The 20,287-nt window shown below is 39.1% G+C and overlaps 1 protein-coding gene across 3 annotated transcripts in view; it reads left to right on the top strand.

Annotated features, from left to right (window-relative positions):
• Nucleotides 1-20,287, top strand: part of LOC109423910 (rho GTPase-activating protein gacF) — a 46,007-nt gene that overhangs the window by 14,412 nt on the left and 11,308 nt on the right. For 2 of the 3 annotated variants that reach the window (XM_019698970.3, XM_019698969.3), the window contains exons 3-4: nucleotides 12,803-12,958; nucleotides 13,178-13,441. In XM_019698970.3, coding sequence (XP_019554515.3) covers nucleotides 12,803-12,958; nucleotides 13,178-13,441 — 420 coding nt within the window. The remainder of the gene's footprint in view (nucleotides 1-12,802; nucleotides 12,959-13,177; nucleotides 13,442-20,287) is intronic. The other variant, XM_019698971.3, reaches the window with a different exon arrangement.

Raw genomic sequence — 20,287 nt, 5'->3', positions numbered from 1 at the left:
TATATCGTATGCTTTTTGTATGTTTACTTCAAGCTATGCCCCTTTGTTGTTCCTATTGGAAAAAAATAGGTAATTTAAAATAAAATCGGCCTAAAATGTGATTACAGAACGAAAAAATTTCCAAATCTTTTTTTAGTGCAATGGCAGCTTGAATCCCTACAATGCATTATTGCAATGGTTTGAGAAATTCCTGTTGTTGCAGCGCTGGTACTAGTATTGGGCAAATCTGGCTGAGACATCGATTTTTGTGAATTGATTCGAATCGGATCAGCATTTAAGCGATTTTATCGAATGCTTTGAATCGATGTGTTCACATCGATTCAATATTATTAAATAATAAAAAAAAACAATGAAATGATTCGTTTACTGCATGGTATGTTTTATTTGCCTTAATAAATTCGTTAACAAAATTTGAGATTCTACATCGTACATTTCGCGACTCTGATTCGAAAATAGAAATAACGTTGAGACGGTGCATTCTGCAAAACAAATCAAATTTTATATTTTTGAATCGAAAGAATAGTCTTGAGATCCTGAGATTCCTTGGAATTCTGAGAAGTACACCAATATAGTACTGAGATAAATTCCCGTAGACTGCTGAGAGAAACTCCCCGGGATCTTTAAAGAGACTCCTCCAGAATTCTGAATTCTAGAATTGAGTGAGGTTTCTTCAGAATGCTGAAATCCTGAGCGAAAAGAAGTAAGACTTTTCCGGTATCTTGGTAGGAATTCTCTCTGTTTTTCCTGAGAGAGATTACTCCATATCCATATCTGGATTGTCTCAGAGCCCCGAGAGGAATTCTCCCAGACCCCTGTGATAGATTGTCTCAGAATCCTGAGAGAAGTTTTCCTAGGGATTCTCTCAAAATGCTCCAGAATCCTGACAGGGGTTATCCCAGAATCCAGAGACGAAATCCAAGGGCGGTTTTCCACATTCTTGAAACAAATTCATCTAGAATACTGAGAGAGATTCTCACAAAAAAAAAAGATTTTCGAAATTTTAAGATGAATTCCCCAAGAAACTTAAAAGAATCCTGAAAAGGGTAGCTGAAAATCCTAAGAAGGATTACTCCAGAATCCCCTCAAAATAATGGTCGGAATTGCCAAAGAAACCTGAGATATACTCTCACTGAACTCTGGGAGATAGGATTCCTCCAGAATCCTAAGATGAATTCCTCCAGATTTTTTTCCAAGTATTGTCCCAAAATTTCCCTTACATCCTTTGGTGAATTCGTTTAAAATGCTGACAATAACTCTGCCAGAATCTCGAAAGGTATTTCCCAGAATTCTACGAGTGATTCCTCCAGATTCCTGAGAGGCATCATAAGAGGAATTGTTCCAGATTCTTGAGAGAAATATATCTAGAAACCTAAGAGGGATTTTTCCGAAAATCTGATAAAATTCTCACTGGAATGGATTACGAAGACATCTAGAATGAACTTCCCCAGTATCCTGAAAAGAATTCGCTGGTATTCTAAGAGGTATTCCCAAATAAAACAAAAAAAATATACCTCAGATTCCTGAAAGACACTGTCCCAGAATCTTTGAAAGGATTTCCCTTAACTTCTGAAACCTGGAAGGGATTGTGCTAGAACTCTGAGAGTGATTCCTCTAGAATACTTTAAATTTTTTTTTTATCTGTATTAACGAGATTTTTAGCCCTAGGCTAGTTCATCTCGGGACCAACGCTTTACTTCCCTTCCGAAGGAAGAACCCACATCTAGTGAGTTTGTCGGGAGTGGGATTCGATCCCAGGTCCTCGGCGTGATAGTCAAGTGTTCTAACCATCACACCAGGTCCGCTCCTCATACTTTAAATTATTACATCAGAATCTCAAGAGAATCTTCCCATAATCATGCCAAGGAATTTCCCTGATTACTAAGAGGGATTCTTCCAGAATTCAGGATTTCTTTGAGCAACTGCTCCAGAATACAGAAAACAGAATGCTGGGAAGGATTTCTTGCGAACTCTAAGAGGAATCACAAAACCTATGCAAGGGATTCTCCAAAATCTAAATTTATCTAGAGAATTCTGCCCAGAATCTCATGAGAGATTCTTCAATAATTGATAATTCTGATTGAGAGTGCTCTATAATCTTGAAAAATATAGCTCCAGAATCCCAAGAATTTCTCCAGAATCATGAGACAAATTCCCCAGAATCTTGAGAGAAATTACACCATATGTAATCCTGACGGGGCCGAACTTTCAGAGAATCTTGGGAAGTGTACCCGTGGAATACTTAGTGATATTCCCACAGATTTATAAAAGGATCTTACGCAGAATCCTGAGAAGGATTCCACTAGAATTCTGTATGGGATCCCCCCAGAGTTCTGAGAGGAATTTCGCCACAATTCTGAGAATGCCGAGTATGATTCTGAGTCTGAGTCTGAAGTCTGAGAGGAGTTACTGAGAATGCTGAGAAAGTTTTCCTCAGAATTCCGAGTGGGATCCTAAGTGAGGGTCTTCCAGAATCCTTAGAGGAATCAACCCAGATCATCCAGAAATTTCTTGGAATCCTCCCTTAGTATGGAACGCTGGTAGGGAATACCCTAAAATCGTGGAATGAATTCCCTTAGAATTCAGAGATTCCCTGGAGTTCTAATAGGTAGGTATTCCCATATAATACTGCTGAGAAAAAATCCTCCAGGATTTTTAAAGAGACTCTTCCATAATTCTGAGGATTCCTCTAAAATTCTGTGAGAGATTCCTTCAAAATGCTGAAAACTATCATCCTGACAGACCTTATCCCAGAAAAGAGAGAAAGACCCTTCCAATAGGAATTCTCCCTGAATTCTATTTCCCTGGAATCTTTGGAGAGATAACTCCAGTTTTCCAGAGTCTCTCAGAATCTTTAAAGAAATTCTTCCAGAATCCTAAAGGATTTCATCAGATTTCCGAGATGGATTCTGTCTGAATCATGTGATAGATTGTCTCAGAATCCTGCGATGGATTGCCTCAGAATCTGGAGAGAAGTTTTTCCTCGGGATTCTCCCAGAATACTTAGACGGATATTCCCAGATCTCCCTAGAGGATTCATCCAGAATCCTGAGAGGAATTCTCCTAGAATCATGAGATAAATTCTCCTACAGTATTGAAAGACATTCCATTAGAATCCTAAAAGAGATTGCCCCAGAATCCTGAGAGGGGTCCTAAGAGGGGATCTTCCACATTATTAAGAGAAATTCATCTAGAAACTTGACAGGGATTCTCAAAGAAATGTTTGGAATCCAGAGATGGACTAACCTGGAATCCAGAGAAGAATGCGCTAGAACCCTGAAAGGGACTCTCGAGACCATAAGAAGGATTCCTACAGAATCCTGAGAAAGATTCACTTAGACTTCTGAGAGAGATTTCCCAACAAACCTGAGATATACAGGTATGTCTCGATTTAGTGGTCGCTAGATTATATAGACTCTCGATTTTATGTACTTTGATTTTATATACATTTTACCTCGATTTTATGTACATTTTTTAATGGTAAAATTCTACAGTGTATTATGAAAAAAAAATTGAAATTTAATATTTTTGAATCGAAAGAAAAATCGAATGTGAAAAATCGATTCAGTCGATTTTGTGGGGCTTCAACATCGATTCAAAAAATAGATTAATCGGAACAAAAACATCGATGTTGCGAACATCGATTCAAAATTGCCCAACGCTATCTGGTACATCTCTTATGAGTACCTCTAGTTCGCACCATGGATTCTGTTCAACACACCTTCTGCAGCGCTACGGTAGAATCCGCGGTTCTTCAGTACATGCGGGTGCTCCCGATGACGTTGTCGTAATAATGTTATGTAGCTTCATAAAACTCCGGTTGAGAACCACTGCTCTTCTCAAATGTGACGAACATCACACGGAACATAAACCAATTGCACACATCAAATGACAACAGAGACCGGTTTACGCTCTGTTATCAGCATGAACCGGAGAGATGCCGGATCAACATGCTGAATTCATGACGTTTGTTGGGTTCGCGATTTTCTACTCGCCAGGTAGTGGTGTTAAATTTCATCTTGATTCATGCATAGTCTATTTGTTGTTGCTCCATCGATCGAATTATTATTCAACAGGTGCTGCACCAGCACTAGGCACCTATACTCAAATATGTTCAAATCAACAGCAGCAGCAGTGTTGCAACTTTGTCAGTGGCTCTACGTCCGATCGTGGTCAATGACAGTATTGAAATACCATGATCAACAAGGCGTCGTCGTTGGTCGTCGTCGCAAATAAAGTCGGCCACTGTTGGCGAAAGTTTCTCCCATGTGCGTGTGGCAAATGAGTGCAATGCGCAATTGGTGGTAAAGTTTAGTTTATTTTGATGATTTTAGTAGCATTTTGTGATAAACACAAACAATTTGTTTTCTTAATCGAGAGCACAAACCTAATTAGTGTAAATTAGTAAGAATCAATGATGACGATTCGAAGAATTCTATCGTCACAACGACCGTAACGTATGAAGGGAAAATTCAATCAAGCCATATTATGCTTGATTTACCGTATGCTTTCTTCATATTCTCCAAAAGTTGTCTATAAACATATAATTTCTTCCCTAGTAAACTATACGCTTTCGGTGGGTGTGCCAACGTATCCATCATGTTGCATATCAGTCGCAGAGTCGTAAAGGTATACAAGAGATACCCACATACCTACCTACATACAGCAGAGTCGATCCTGAAGCACACATACCTGAGTATATACATATAAATGAATGAGACTCGATTATTTTGCATTCTCTTTCGGTTTACGTCTCCTGTTTGGCTGCGGTTGAAGAAGTCGGTGAAGATTCATTTATTTTTCCCTATCCGCATGCTGATGAGTAGGGGTAGGACGGGCGCATGCAATGTTTTCTATGATGGTGATTACATGGATGCTTTTTACAATAGTTTCTTTGAATAGTTTGTAATAAATCCTATTTTTTAGTGTTCGCTATGCAGTACTGTAATAGTGGTCATCATAGAATTTCAACAACAGTTGTATGATTTCACATATATCATTTCTGGAGTTAAATGATCCAAGAAAAATACTAACTATATGTTTCATTTTTTTAAACAACAATTTAGGACATTCACTTAGTTTTGATTCATGCTGAGAGAAAACAAACATAACGTGTGTTAAACTTTATGTAAACTATTTGCACAAATCGTTTAGTAAAATCGCTCGGAAGCTGTACGTAATAAAAGAAACAATTTGGGTACTCACATCTGATGCGAACGCAAAACAAAAGTTGTTCACATAAGTGCAACCCGAAGAGAAAGAGAAATGAGCGAAAACAGTCGCACAAAAAAAAAAAGACCAAACCACAGAGTGAAGCAACGAACGAACGAACAATTCAAAGATCTGCCAAACATCGCTTTTCCAAAAAACCCTGCTAGTTCGATTATTATGTGAATTCACCAAGGCATGACTTTTCTTTTGGTGGGTTTGGCAACGCAAGTCCAGTTGCGCTGCACTTTGGTTTGCATGTGGATGTGGTGAACCAGACCAGCACCAGCAGCAACCTGCAAACTCCGTTTCAATCAAGGTCGTCCGCAATCATTTTGCTTTCGCTACTCCGTCATCGCATCAGTTGTTCAGCTTCAGTCAGGTCGATTGACCCTTTGAATCGAAAATTGAATGAGAGATTTTTTTTCTTCTGACTAATTGTGATTCTTGCAAATGCACGACGAATGTAGTTTTCAAAATCCTCTTCATTTATCGTGTTCACCACAAGGTTGCTGACGGTGTTTGGCTAGGCTGAACTGATTCTGCTTGCTATCATTTAGCAAAGTGGATGAGTCATTACTGAATAACGGCATGGGATATTAGCGTGGTTCAAAAAATCGTTTTTGCTCCACACCGCTTATTCGATTCCTATCCAGATGATATGCCTTCTCCCAAAATTTGAGCTCATTTGGTTGAAAATTGAGACTGCACAAGCCCTTCAAAGTTTGTATGGGAATTACTATGGGAAAACGATATTTTTCGTTCAATCCACCGTAGCATTTCCCCAAGTGCCCTAGTGGGTTAGTCAACCCTTGGTAATCCTAGGCTACTCTATCAGCTACAACTTTGCCGAAGACCGCATTCAAATCGGACGCCTAATTAATTAGTTATCGATTTGTATCCAACTGGGCAAACTTTAACAGTGATCCTCCAGCTTCCTAGCAGGCAACATTGCTGCATATGGCGCCAAAGATAGCACACTGAAATCATGGCTACTATGTTTCACTGCAAAATGCAGTGATGCCCACCGAATAGTTTAACCATCATGAGCAAAGATTTCGATTCTGGATAAAAATCGGTAACTAATTAATGAGGCGTTCGAGTTGAATGCGGTCTTCAGCAAAGTTGTAGCTGATAGAGTAGCCTAGGATTACCAAGGGTCGACTAATCCACTAGGGCACTTGGGAAAATGATACGGTGGATTGAATGAAAAACATCGTTTTCCCATAGTAATTCTCATACAAACTTTAAAGGACTTGTGCAGTCTCAATTTTCAACCAAATGAGCTCAAATTTTGGGAGAAGGCATATCATCTGGATAGGAATCGAATAAGCGGTGTGGAGCAAAAACTATTTTTTGAACCACGCTAATGGGATATGCTAAATCTGTACGTATCAAAATAAAATCAAACATAACTGATGGTACGTAAAATTCAACAAATTGTAACTTTTTAATTATCAGAACATCTTGCTCAAATTTGTCGACCACTTTGTTAGCTTAGTTAATTTTAGAATGACTAAATGTTCACTAAATCCTGAATTGCCTGTTCGCTACTTTTTTGACGAAATTAGAACAGCGGAATTATTTCGGTAGTTTCGGTAATCCGTTTTACTGAGGCTCAATACACCAACTGTCAAAAACGGGTACAATGTAAACAACCGAAGGTATTCAAAATTAAGTGTGTGCCAATGGTGCTTGTCATTTCTGGCCAATAACGGTGTAAGGTCGTTTTCTGCGGTGATCTATTTTTGGTCCAAATTTATATTAAAAAAATAGAACACCAAAAATAAGCCAAATTACACTAGTTTACAAAATAAAACGAAAGTCGTGAACTTCTATCAACGACCAAAATTTTTGAAGTACAATTTAGTGCTGATTTCGAATCCGCGCTTCAAAAAATTTAAAGTAGAGCAGTTTTTGAGTTTTAGCTTAATATCGAGTTTTACAATTTTTTAAAATATGGAATTTACTAAAATTCAAATATCTTGCGTTTTGTTCAACCAAATTCAAATCTTTTTTTATAAATTTGAAGCTGAATACAATACCATTCGATCATCTGAATGCAGGTTTTGCGTCAGATTGATGAAATTCAAGATATTGGCGAGTTTTTGGGACGATCTCCTTAAATTTTAGCAAAATTTCCAAAAATATATGAAGAAATGTATTTTTTTCAATAAGAAAAAAACAATCTAAAAATTCTTTCTCACCGTTTATTTGACATATCATATGTAGGCGAGTTACATTAAAAAATTCAGCTGAATCGGAGCATTGATTACGGAGAATGAGATGTGTGAAGTGAGCGACTTTACTTAAAAATAGAACAAAAGTCGATTTCAAATCATCAACCTTGTATGGAAAGTCGAAAAAATTTCCGCTCTACTGTAATTTTTTTCCTTCGCGTTTTCGAACTCAGGGCATGATTCTACGCCAAAAATGATCATCAGCTTACCGAGTTCAAAAATGCTGTAAACTAGTGTTACGCTCGCTTCCACCGGTATTTAAAAAAACGTTCACTTGTCATTGCTTTCAAATTAAAAATATTCCTCCGACGAGATAAAGCATTGTGCTGGTACTATTGCAGATATGTAGCTCTTTGTACATGATAAAGTTTTCCAATAATTATTATCAGGAGATTTCAACCCAGGATTTGTGCATGTGTTTCATTTGGAATTCCACCTGCAATTTTTTACAACGAATTCATCAATTCTGAGATTTTTCAACATTTCCACATGGAATTCCTTCAGCAATCCACTAGAGTTCCACTGAAATTTTCCAGGAGTTCCACCTGTGTTTTTTCATGAGAAATCCCATGTGGATTTTCCCCCGTAGTTTCACCTGCGATGGAAAGAATGGAGTTCCGCCTAAGATTTTTTCCAGGAGTTCCAACGGAGTTTTATTTAGTAATTCCACCTGAAATTTCTCCAGGAGTTCCATCCGTTTTTAAACAGAAGTTCTACCTAGGATTTCTCGTGTTCCACCTGTGTTTTTTTTTCAGATTTTTTCTTTAAAAGTTCCACCTGGGATTTCTCCAGGAGTTTCATCCTAGATTGCTCAAGCAGTTTGTGAGAACTTCAGGGCGATCACTATTTAGAATGCTGCCTACAAAGTGCTATCCCAAATCATCTTCCGTCGTCTGTCACCTAAAACGAATGAGTTCCTGGGTAATTATCAAGCCGGCTTCATCGACGGCCGGTCGACAACGGACCAGATCTTTACCGTACGGCAAATCCTCCAGAAAAGACGAGAATACCGGGTCCCAACGCATCACCTGTTCATCGACTTCAAAGCGGCATACGACAGTATCGACCGCGCAGAGCTATGGAGAATCATGGACAAAAACGGCTTTCCTGGGAAGCTGACTAGACTGATTAAATCAACGATGAACGGTGTGCAAAACTGCGTAAGGGTTTCGGGTGAACTTCATTCGAATCTCGCCGGGGACTGAGACAAGGTGATGGACTCTCATGCCTACTCTTCAACATCGCTCCTGAAGGTGTAATGCGATTTTCACAAAATCCGGTCAATTTGTGTGCTTTGCGGACGACATGGACATTATTGCCAGAACATTTGGAACGGTGGCAGAGCTGTACACCCGCCTGAAACGCGAAACAGCAAAGGTCGGACTGGTGGTGAATGCCTCAAAAACAAAGTACATGCTGGTAGGCGGAACCGAACACGACCGGATCCGTCTGGGTAGTAATGTTACGATAGATGGGGATACTTTCGAGGTGGTGGAGGAATTCGTCTACCTCGGATCCTTACTGACGGCTGACAACAACGTGAGCCGTGAAATTCGCAGGCGCCTCATCAGCGGAAGTCGGGCCTACTACGGGCTCCATAAGAAACTGCGGTCGAAAAAGATTCACCTACGCACCAAATACACCATGTACAAAACGCTATAATAAGACCGGTGGTCCTCTACGGACACGAGACATGGACCATGCTCGAGGAGGACCTGCAAGCACTCGGAGTTTTCGAGCGACGCGTGCTAAGGACGATCTTCGGCGGTGTGCTGGAGAACGGTGTGTGGCGAAGAAGGATGAACCACGAGCTCGCTGTACTTTACGGCGAACCCAGCATGCAGAAGGTGGCCAAAGCCGGAAGGATAAGGTGGGCAGGGCATGTTGCAAGAATGCCGGACAACAACCCTGCAAAGCTGGTGTTTGCAACTGATCCGGTTGGCACAAGAAGGCGTGGAGCGCAGAGAGCACGATGGGCGGACCAGGTGGAGCGTGACATGGCGAGCATTGGGCGCGGAGTTTTACATGAGATTTTTCCCTCTGCTCCATCTAGATTCAGAGGTTCCACCTGGGGTTTATCCAGGAGTTCCAACTAGTATTTTTTATGAGTTCCATCTAAGATTTCTCCAGAAGTCCATCCTGGGATTTTTCCAGGTCTTTCACCTGGGATTTCTCCAGGAGTTCCATGTGAGATTTCTTTAGGAGACCCACTCGAGATTTCTTCACGAGGTCTACCTGAAGTTTCTCCAGAAGTTCCACCTGGCATTTTTCAAGCAGTTCTATTTAAGATTTTCACAGGGATTCCAGTTTTAATTTCCCCAGGTGTTCAACTCGAGATTTCTGTTGGAGTCCCACCTGGGATTTCCCCGCAGTTTCATCTAAAATTGTTCCCGGAGTTCCACCTGAGATTTCTATATGAGTTCGACCTTGCACTTTGCAGGAATTCCATTTTAAATTCCAGCAGGTGGAATTCTTCCAGGTTTTCCACATGAGATTTCTCCAAAAAATTTTACTGGATTTCGCGAGTTTTTTTTTCATCAACGTATTGGCGAATTCCACTGGGAGTTTTTTTTAGAGTTCCTCTAAAGTTTTCTTGTGGAAATATCCGGAGGAACTTCTCCAGGGATACCAATACAGTGATGTTCCGATTTTTCATCCTCTCTGCGCGCCAGAACTTAATTTTGCGTTCATTTACTGTTAAACAAAGTGTTTTTCCTCATCTGATGGATGGATGTTGGAGGCGCGTTTTGCAACGTTAAACATATTAAAAATGTGTCTAGATTTTGTAGAAAAATTTAAAGCATTCTTGAAAAGGGGCGTGATAAAATCGGAACAAGACTGTAGTAGTTCCCTCCAGGAACTACGCTAGGAAAGGAGTTTTTCTGATGATTCATCCAGAAGTTCCTATTATAGTTCCTTAGGGAGTTCCTAGAAATGTTATGGGAACTCCTGCAGGAGTTTTCCGGGAATTGATCCAGGAGTAGGAGAATTCCTCCAACTATTCGGTTGTTCCTCCGGATATTATTCCAGAGGTTCGACTAGGAATTTGTCCATCAGTTTTTTATGAATGCTAAAACTAGCGCACCTGGTCTTGTTATTTGCAATATTACATTTACATTTACAATATTACAATACAGATTATCTACTACCTGAAGAAACATGGAAAACCGGGAATCCTCAGGAAATTTTATTTAACAAGGAAAAACCTGGAAAACTCAGGGAATATCTTGAATACTCAGGGAAATTTTGCTCCGTTGAATAAATAAACATCGGGTCGTATGAATAAAAAATAGTTCAGCTCAGAAGTAGACTCAACAGTTTACTACATTGTGAGTAAGAATAAAAAAAAGTTGTTGAAGAGTAGCGTTAGTGTGTGCATCTACAAACTCCACTACAAGGATTTTTCCAAAGTTTGTTCTGGAACTTATTTAGAAACACTTTTTGGAATGCCTCCCAGGATTTCTTACCAGACTCCTTCCAATTTTTTCGACAATGTTTTTCTTGGTATTCGTTTCTGAAGTCCTCCCGGAGGTCCTTCCGGATTCCTATTTCCAAGAAGTCATACCGGGATTCCTCCAAAATTTCCAAATTTTGGACTGATTTCTTTTTCACGGGATCCTACAGAATTTCTTTACAGAACTGTTTCCAGAGGTTTTCCCGATATTGCTGCCACACTGCCGTGCGCAGCATAGTTGTCCCATAGTCTATGGGAATCCTTATTAACATTGGGACAACTATGCTGCACATGGTAGCACAGTCCTTCGAGGCTTTTCCATGGTATTCCTCCTGCGTCTTGCTCAAAGACATTTTCTGAGATTTCTACCAATACTTATCCTGAGATCTTCACAAGAGTTTCGCTCAGAATATATCGAAGATGTTGTCGCGGGATTTCTTCTAGAGCTTTTATAGGGATTCCTCTTGAATATTTTCCGCGATTCCTTACGGCATTCGTCTTGGGATTTCCCCAGAAAATCTCCCGGGGCCTTCTTCCAGAGTTGCTACAGGAGTTATTCATGGGATTCTTACTAGAGGGTTTCAAGAGATGTGAAAACTTGAAGCATTTGAATGTAAAGGGTTTAAGGGGCTTTACACAAATCTACAGCATTTCCTCCCGGGAACTTCGGAAGATTTCTCCGAAATTTTCGTGAGCTTTGTTTTAGAATTTTTTTTTTTGGATTTCTAAAGGAGTTCCTGCTTTAATTTTTCCTAAAGGTTTATGCGGGGTTTCTTTTCAAGTTTCGCTTATGATTTCTCTTTGAGTTCTCCTGGGACTCTTCTCTTTTATTTGCCTTATTTTCTTCTGGAGCTATTGATAATATTTCTCATAGAGTTCTGCTTATACTTCGTTCAGAGATTTTTCCAGGCTTTTCTGCGTAGTTGTTTACCGGATTTGTTGCAGTTAACCATTTGAGATTTTTTTTGGACTATTTTCCGGATTATTCCCAGAGTTTTTCCTAGTTTCCCTACCCGCAAATGTTTCAAGATTCTTGATGCTAGTTCAGGGATTTCTTCAATAGATGCTCTCGGAGTTCTTGCAGGGATTTTTTTTTTAAATAAGTTTATCCCGAATTATCTCCGACGATAAGTTACGAAATTTCTTGTAAGAAATTTTCAAAGAAATGTTGGAACGAGTGCAAGTGAAATCTTGCAAGGAACTCCGCAGTGACTTATTCGAAAAAATCTCGTGAAGAACTTCGGAAGAAATCCTGCCAAAAACTGAGATATCTCGAAAAATAGTTGTGAGATCTTTGAAAAGTATTGGAATTCCAGATGGGTTTCTAGAAGAACTTCTGTACAAATCCCGAGAGAAACTGATGGAAAGTTATCTCGATAAACCACTAGGAGAAATTCCTGACGGAACTTTGCATAACTTTTGGAAGGACCTCCTGGAGGAATCCAGCGAAAAATAGAAACATATCGGGAAAACCTTTTGAAGAAATGCTAGGATCAACTAACATCAATCTCGAAGCAACACCGAACAATTCTTGCAAATAACTATTCAAGGGATCCAATACGTGATAAACTTCTGGATGGAAACTTTGATAAATTCATCGAAGAACACATGCGATTAATTCTGTGAGAAACAGCGAAAGAATTTGAAGGATAAATTGTGGTAGAAATCCCACTAGGAATTCAGCACAGAAAACATCCAAGTTCAGTTTCAAAACTGTGTAAGACAATCAGCGGTGATACGATCTGTTAGGATGTCATTTCTTTTTGAAATATTTTTAGGTGCAAATGGTAAAGCAATGTATTGATATCAATTCCTTGTTAAGGATCTCGAATTGTATCAGTAAATTACTTATACTGACTTATAAACACATGATTAACGTTTCGTTCTTTTCCTCCATTTCCAGATGATGACTGGTGATGGTAGCATGCCGGCACACATGACAGTCGAGGGCCTCCAGCAGATGCAGATGCAGATACCTCAGGACTTCACGATGCCCCCGCCTTCGACTGTCCCGCCCCACTGGGCGCTCCGTAATCCCGTGTTCCAGGTGGGACTAGATGTGAGTGCACCCCATGCTACTTACTCTTCTAGATCTCCCCGTACTTCTCCTTCACCAATGATCCAAACCCCTCCCGTCACCGTCATGAATACCACCACCACAGCCACCAGCAATCCCACCAACATCCCACCACCACCAAACAGTTCCATCCCTTTGCTGAGTCTCAGTCTCGGTCGGATGGGCTTCTGAAATTCGCTACCCGCTGATATTCTTTTTCAGACTTCATTTCCGCCTCCATCCTCGTCGCCACATCTGAGCAATCCATCGTCGCCGATCCACAGCCGTACGGCTAGTCCGACGCGGATCCCGACGAGCAGTGTGCAGCATCGCATCAGTCGGAATCAGCAACCGACTCCGAGCGAACAGCAGCTACAGCAGCGTCAGCATCAGCAAGACCATCGGGGGGATCAGCAGCAGCAACAGCGGGAAAGTCAGCAGCAACAAGCGCAGCTGCAGCAGCAGTCGTTAAAATCAGTCGATGAGGTAAGCTTTTAGCGGATTAAATAGGGTTGTGTGTGTGGCGAAATATCATAAGTTGACGTAACTACGTAATGCAAAATGCTGTTTTAAAGCATGCGATTGAATCAAGATTTCCAAACTTGATGATGCCATTGAAACATTTCTAAGCATGCATCGCTTGAATTCTACATGAGCATAGTTTTGAATCTCCTATCTGTATAATAGATCACAACTTACGCAGTATTTACATTTTGTAAGGGCGATCTATTTTGACCGTAGCTTGATTTCAAACCTGATTAACTGACAGACGATGGTACGTACTTCCGAATGTTACGGATAACAACGTCGTTGTCAGCCGTTTGCAAATATGCGAGGCAGGAGAACTTATCCATCATCTCGGAAGTATTTTTGCTTTTGAGATATGTACTGTTTTGCTAAACAAGCGCTAACAACGATATAGTTTTGTTCCGAATGTTGTTTATGACAGTGTTGGGAGAGACGAAGTAGGCCTTGGCCGAGTAACAAGTATTTTTTCCGCGCTGTCAAGTTTCTGCTGAAAAACATCTAAAAAATTTCGAAGACGAATTGGATCATTGTCACAAGGTTTCGAATACAGGCCGTTTTCCGGATTTTTGGTTTGGACGTGGGTCATCGATCAAGTTTTGTTTCCTGCTATTGGCGTTGTGGAAGTCCGTTGGTTCCCTCCGAAAGGGAAACTTTGAAATTCGAAGGAGACCATTCAAGCGTGAAAACACATTCGAGGAGAAGAGGAGATTGCTGAGAAATTTGGTGTTACCAGCTGTTTCCTAAATTTGAGGTTCAAGTCGATTGGTGTTGGATATTTACGGTTGAGCTACGCAAAACTGCTAAAAGACCGTAACGATCTTTGGTGCTAAGGACGGTGATGATGGTGAACTGATCGTGATTCAACCATATGTATGCCGTAAGAGCGATCCGCGGGTTTTGATATCTGAAGCAACCTGATAAATTTAAGGGCGAGTACTGGAATTATCTGGTGAGTTTGTTCCTTACTTTTTTTCTTCTAGTTTGTAAACTCTATTTTTATTATTGTGTGCGTACTATACATATATCTCTTAAATATTCTTTCATCAAATTTTGTAAATTTTCTCTTTCGCTTTACCTTCGTCAAAGCGAACACTTAGACTCTAGGTTAGCGCAGTCTGACAGGCGAAACATTACATATATTGTTTTAGTATTATCTATTATGTATCTGTTTAGGTATACCTCGTACATCCATCTTTCGTTCATTTACACAATTTTGTTTTACAAGAAGTTTCAATATTAATTCCCTCAAATTGTGCGGTCCGTCACTGTTGGTTTCGGCACAAAGTTTTGTCTTAATATATTGAGTTCATGGTATCAAAAGCCAGAAATATTGTACTGGCCCACCAGTCCTACCCTACCAACGAACCCATTTTTCAAGACCCCAACGAGCGAATACACTGTAATTTAATTTGTCTCGAAGTTCGCGAAAATTGTGAACTGCGAACCATTGGCGATATAAGGGATTTACATCATAAAAATAAACCAGGGTAATACACATTTGCATAAGCATTTGCATTTTTGCTGACGTACATAAATTTTTATTTTTGGATTCGGGGATGGGACTATTATTCTTTCTTTCTCGTTCCAGAGAGCGAGCAATGGCGCTTAAGCCTAGGCTTTAAAGCCAGAACACATGGACAAATGCCTGTGCCCCATCCCAGGAGAAGAGATCCCAACTATAACGGAGTGTGCATTAACCTTCTTAGCAGCACCACTCCCAACAATTTTATATTCAAACATCATTCCCCTAAACTGAAACGGTTGGTACGGTTGTCCCCGTTTCTTCCTTCAATCAATTCAAAAAGGTTTGTCAATCATGTCATTCATAAGTGGATAACCTGATTGCCTTATATTTTTGAATTATCTTTCAATCCAAAAGTCTGCACAGTGGGCCTGGCCATTTTAATATTTGTATCACATCTATGATATGCTGCAAATATTAATGCTGACAAGAAAATATCAGAAGAAATTTTGATATTTCCAGGATGCTTTTCAATACTGGCTGTGCAAGCACTAGAATAGAATAGAATAGAATAGAATGTTGTTTATGACAGTGTTGGTTTCAGTCGCGTTCTAGTAAACAATTTGATCGGGTTTCGGAAACATCATGCATCAATTATTGTTGAACTCATCATGATGCATTTCAATCGGCCAACTCTAGGTTGACATTAGTTTTTGCTTGGCAATCTCAAATTGAGGAGCTGAATATAGAAAAAGCAGTTCATTTTGTGTATCTCACAATTATTGCATCGCTTATGATATAGGTATTAGAGCATCCTGATTACATTGACCCTGAGCTAGTTAGTTATTGCAGTGTCAACATGTTGAAGCTTCGAATGCATTCCAGCGCTGAAGCTTAGCAGCAACAACAACTGTTATAAAAGTTCTTAACCACTGTTGGGCAATGTCGCCAAACAATATTGTTTTGTACTAAGCCTATTTCAGTATGTTTTTTTTGGTTAAATCTCTATAATCCGTGCTGATAGTTACTCCGACAGGGCGCGTGCATTAGGCTGCGGATCTATGCTAAGGGAGATCAGTAGCATCTGTTTGTTATTAGTAGAACTGTGACGCCGGAGCTTTACGGTTTTCGGATGTAGAAAACATACACTGTAGAACTGTGGTCTAGAACTAACTTTATTACTAATGCTAAGCCTTATATATATGAATGAATGTACAATACATTCTACCTGATTTGACTCATTATCTTTTGGGTCCCTTTCTTATTATCTCTACTTTGTTATCGCCGCCACTATCGGTGCGTCACTATTTTCATTACAATTTATGGGTCTCTTTCTTGGTCCTTCGTAGAAGATTAGTTTATGACGTAATTGTCTTGGGTAGCAGAGAATTATCAACTATGCGCATATTGCAACTAACAATATGCCATGCGGTGCGCTGTATAACTTAAGGAAAATGACAACTTGAGTTTGAAATGCAAATTGATTGATTCGCGTTCGTTACATTCCGGACCCCGTAAATCTACTAGATTTACAATAATAATTGTCGATAAGCGATTTATTACTTATTATATGAAATGATATTAATATTGTCTTTTTACTTAGGACTAGACATTTGTGTTGAATTTTGGATACACATTTCTTCATGATCATCTTGATTCGGGATTAAATCTGGTGAATCTAGTTTCTTCGGTTCTGAAAGTGGAATTGTGTCATGACTTCCTTGAAAGTTTTGAGTTTGTTGAAATAAATCATCATTTGTTTCTAAAGATGGCTTTGGCTTTTGAATTTTCCGAACATCTAAAACTGCCACTTTGACGGCTGGTCTTTCATAAATACCTTTAGATGTTTTAATTTCAGCAGATCTTACTTGTCCATCTTTAGCCATTCTAACACTGATTACTCGACCTTTCAACCATGTTCCAGGAGGTGCCTTATCATCAGTTATTACAACAATATCGTCAACTTTAATAGGTTCAATTTGATTAGTCCATTTATTTCGTTTCAACAATAATGGAAGGTACTCTTTCGTCCACCGATCCCAAAAATATTTCCCATAGTTTTGAACCTTTTTCCAATGATGTTTTTCTAAGTGAATTGCAGTTGGATCATAAGGTGGTACATATTCTCCAGCACGACCAATTAGAATATGAAATGGTGTCATTATTTCGTCGTCGATATCTTCTACTGGTATGTGTGTTAATGGACGAGAGTTTAGAATAAATTCTACTTGGATCAGAGCAGATCTTAAAATTGCTGGTCGTGGTAAACGACTACCATACTGCTTCAGCATTTTATATAGCGATAACTTTATGATTTTAATAAGCCTCTCCCATACTCCGCCGAAATGGGATGCCGCGGGAGGATTGAATGTCCATTTTAAGGCTAATGCTGCCGCATCACCGTTTCTCATTCTTTTATCAATATTCACAATTAGTTCTTTTAATTCATTGTCAGCTCCAACAAAGTTGGTGCCATTATCGCTGTAAAGGTGCTTAATTTTTCCTCTTCTGTTTTGAAAATTACGCAAACAGACAATAAAAGAATCTGTATCTAATTTCTCAGCCATTTCGATGTGAACTGCTCTACTAGACATACATGTAAAAATCACACCCCAACGTTTTTCTCTTGATCGTTTTACTGCAACTTCAAATGGACCAAAGTAATCCACTCCAGTATGCGTAAATGGATACAAGAAAGATTCGGTCCGATAATCTGGTAAGGGTGCCATCATGGGTGGTACTGGTTTTGCGTTAGCAATAATGCATTCTTGGCAATATTTCTTGACCTTTTTCAAAAGTGACCTTTGTTTAATAATCCAAAACTTTTGAAGAATAGCTGCAATCACGACATTGTCATTCTGATGCAAATACCGTTCATGATATGTCTTTACAATTAAAAAAGAAATATTATGTTCATATGGTAATATAATTGGCTTTCTTGCTGATTCGGGTATGCTTCTTGCGTGTTCCAATCTTCCTCTTGCTCTGAGTACTCCATGATTATCAAGCATTGGACTCAATTTTCGTAAGTTGCTGGATTTTTCAATTTCTTTACCTTCTTTCAGTAATGTTACTTCCTCTGCGAAACAATCCCATTGAGCTTTTTTGAATATCGCGTTTTCAACCCATTTTACATCATCATAATTAGTGCTACGATCAAAATCTGTTTTATTTTTAATCCAATCGGTAAACTTTTTTATTATTAGAGTTCGCTTAACCAAACGCCACCAGTCCGAAAAATAATCGTCCTGAATAAAAGAGTAAGGATGTATTCTTTGATGAATGTTTACATAGTTTCTCAGCTCTTCATCAGTTTCCATACTTACTGTCCAGTTTGGCCAATAACTTTCTGATTTTCTTAAAAACGATGGTCCATTGAGCCATAATGATGCTCCCTTTTTAATTTTTGTACCTTCATCAGCAGGGTTTAATGATGATTTTATATATCTCCATTGATCCATTGAAGTTGTTTCTAAGATTTCAGCAACTCGATGAGCTACGAATTGCTTATACCGCCTATGCTGACTATTAATCCAGGCTAGGACAGTTTGACTGTCTGACCACATGACGCATTTTGAAATCGAAATTCTTAATTCTTTCTTTACGGTATTCAACAATCTTATCCCTAATATTGCTGCTTGCAACTCTAAACGTGGTATGGATAACATTTTATTCGGTGAAACTCTTGCCTTTGCTGACACTATATTCACATCAGTGCCATTTGCAGTAACACTTCTCAGATACACAACGGCAGCAAAAGCATTTTCCGAAGCATCTCCGAACATATGCAACTCATAAAACAATGCATTTTTCAAGGTCATACATCTTGGAATCTTAAAATGGGTGACAAGTTTAAGCATATCTATCCAAGAGTTCCAAAAATTTGATAAACTATCTGGTAACTGGCTATCCCAATCAGAAGATTCTTTATGCCATTTTTGTAAAAGAATTCTACCATGAATTGTGAAGTTCGAAATTAACCCTAAGGGATCGTAAATACTCATTACAAACGAGAGAGTTTCTCTCTTTGTAATCAACCTTGTGAATTCCAATCGATCAAGTTTTAATTGAAATTCGATCAAATCAGTTGTTGTATTCCAATAGATACCCAATACTTTATCAGTTGGTATTTCTTTATTCTCGAACCATTTTATTTCTGAAACATGAAGTCTTTCTGAAGGAATAACGTTGGCAAGCTGTTGCGAATTTGTAATAAAATTTCTTAGATGAAATCCAGCATACTGTTGAATATTTATAACACCCTGAACAACTTCAGATGCTTCTTTAATTTCATCAAAGCTATCCAAATAATCATCAACATAAAAGTTATTTTCAGAAGCCTCAGAAGCCTTTGGAAAATCATCCTTAAAAAGCTGTGCATTATAATTTTTCACTGCTTGAGCACAAGCAGGAGAACACGTTGATCCAAAAATCATTGATTCCATCACATATACGCTCGGATCCCTATCGGCCTCACATTGTCTCCAAAGGTATCTTTGTGCAGGCTGATCTTCCATAACAATTTTTATTTGCTGAAACATTTCTTGTATATCCCCTGTAACAGCGATTTTGAACTCTCTGAATCTTAGCAAAACACCGAACAAAGATTTTACTGTGTCAGGACCGGAAAGCAGTGCTGAGTTAAAAGATACTCCTTCTACTGCTGCAGCTGCATCAAAAACAATTCTTGATTTAGGTGGGACTTTGTTTTTATTTGTCACAATAAAATGAGGCAAATAATAGGTGTTTGGATGTTCCTGTAGTAGCTCACGTGGGCTAAGCTTACGGGCATAACCCTTTTTAACAAATCCTTCAAATGACTCAATTGCCCATTTTCTTAGCTCTGGTTTCCTAGCTAATGTCTTCTCCAATATTTCCAAACGTTTGAAAGCATTATTAAAACTTGGAGGGAAACTCATGCTTTCAGTTTTCCACAATAATCCTATTGAGTAATGTCCGTTTTCATATTTAATTGTATTTTTAATAATTGATTCAGCTCTTTCTACTTCTGCTGATTTTGGTAATTTATTAACGACGTTGACTCCAAAGTTTTCAGTAGAACAATAATTTTCAAAAATTGCTCTTAAATCTGTACTTTCATGCTCTCTAATGCAAAAAGAATATGAAGGCTCACCTCTATATACCTTACCGAAAATCAACCATCCTAGTTTGGTACGCGCTGCCATCGGCGAGTTCTCGTCACTTATCCTTCTGTCGGTCGTCAACAACAAATGAGCGTGCTCCATACCAATTAAAATCGTGGGCTTGGCGTTGACGTATCCCTGAACTGGAACATCAGCTAAATAAGTGAACTCCTTCTTCATGTGTTTAATATCCAATGT

This window comes from Aedes albopictus, chromosome 2, assembly GCF_035046485.1.
Source record: "Aedes albopictus strain Foshan chromosome 2, AalbF5, whole genome shotgun sequence".
NCBI classification, from domain to species: domain Eukaryota; kingdom Metazoa; phylum Arthropoda; class Insecta; order Diptera; family Culicidae; genus Aedes; species Aedes albopictus.
Note: the sequence above shows the minus strand (reverse complement) of the source record. Positions and strands in the feature narration are given on the sequence as shown.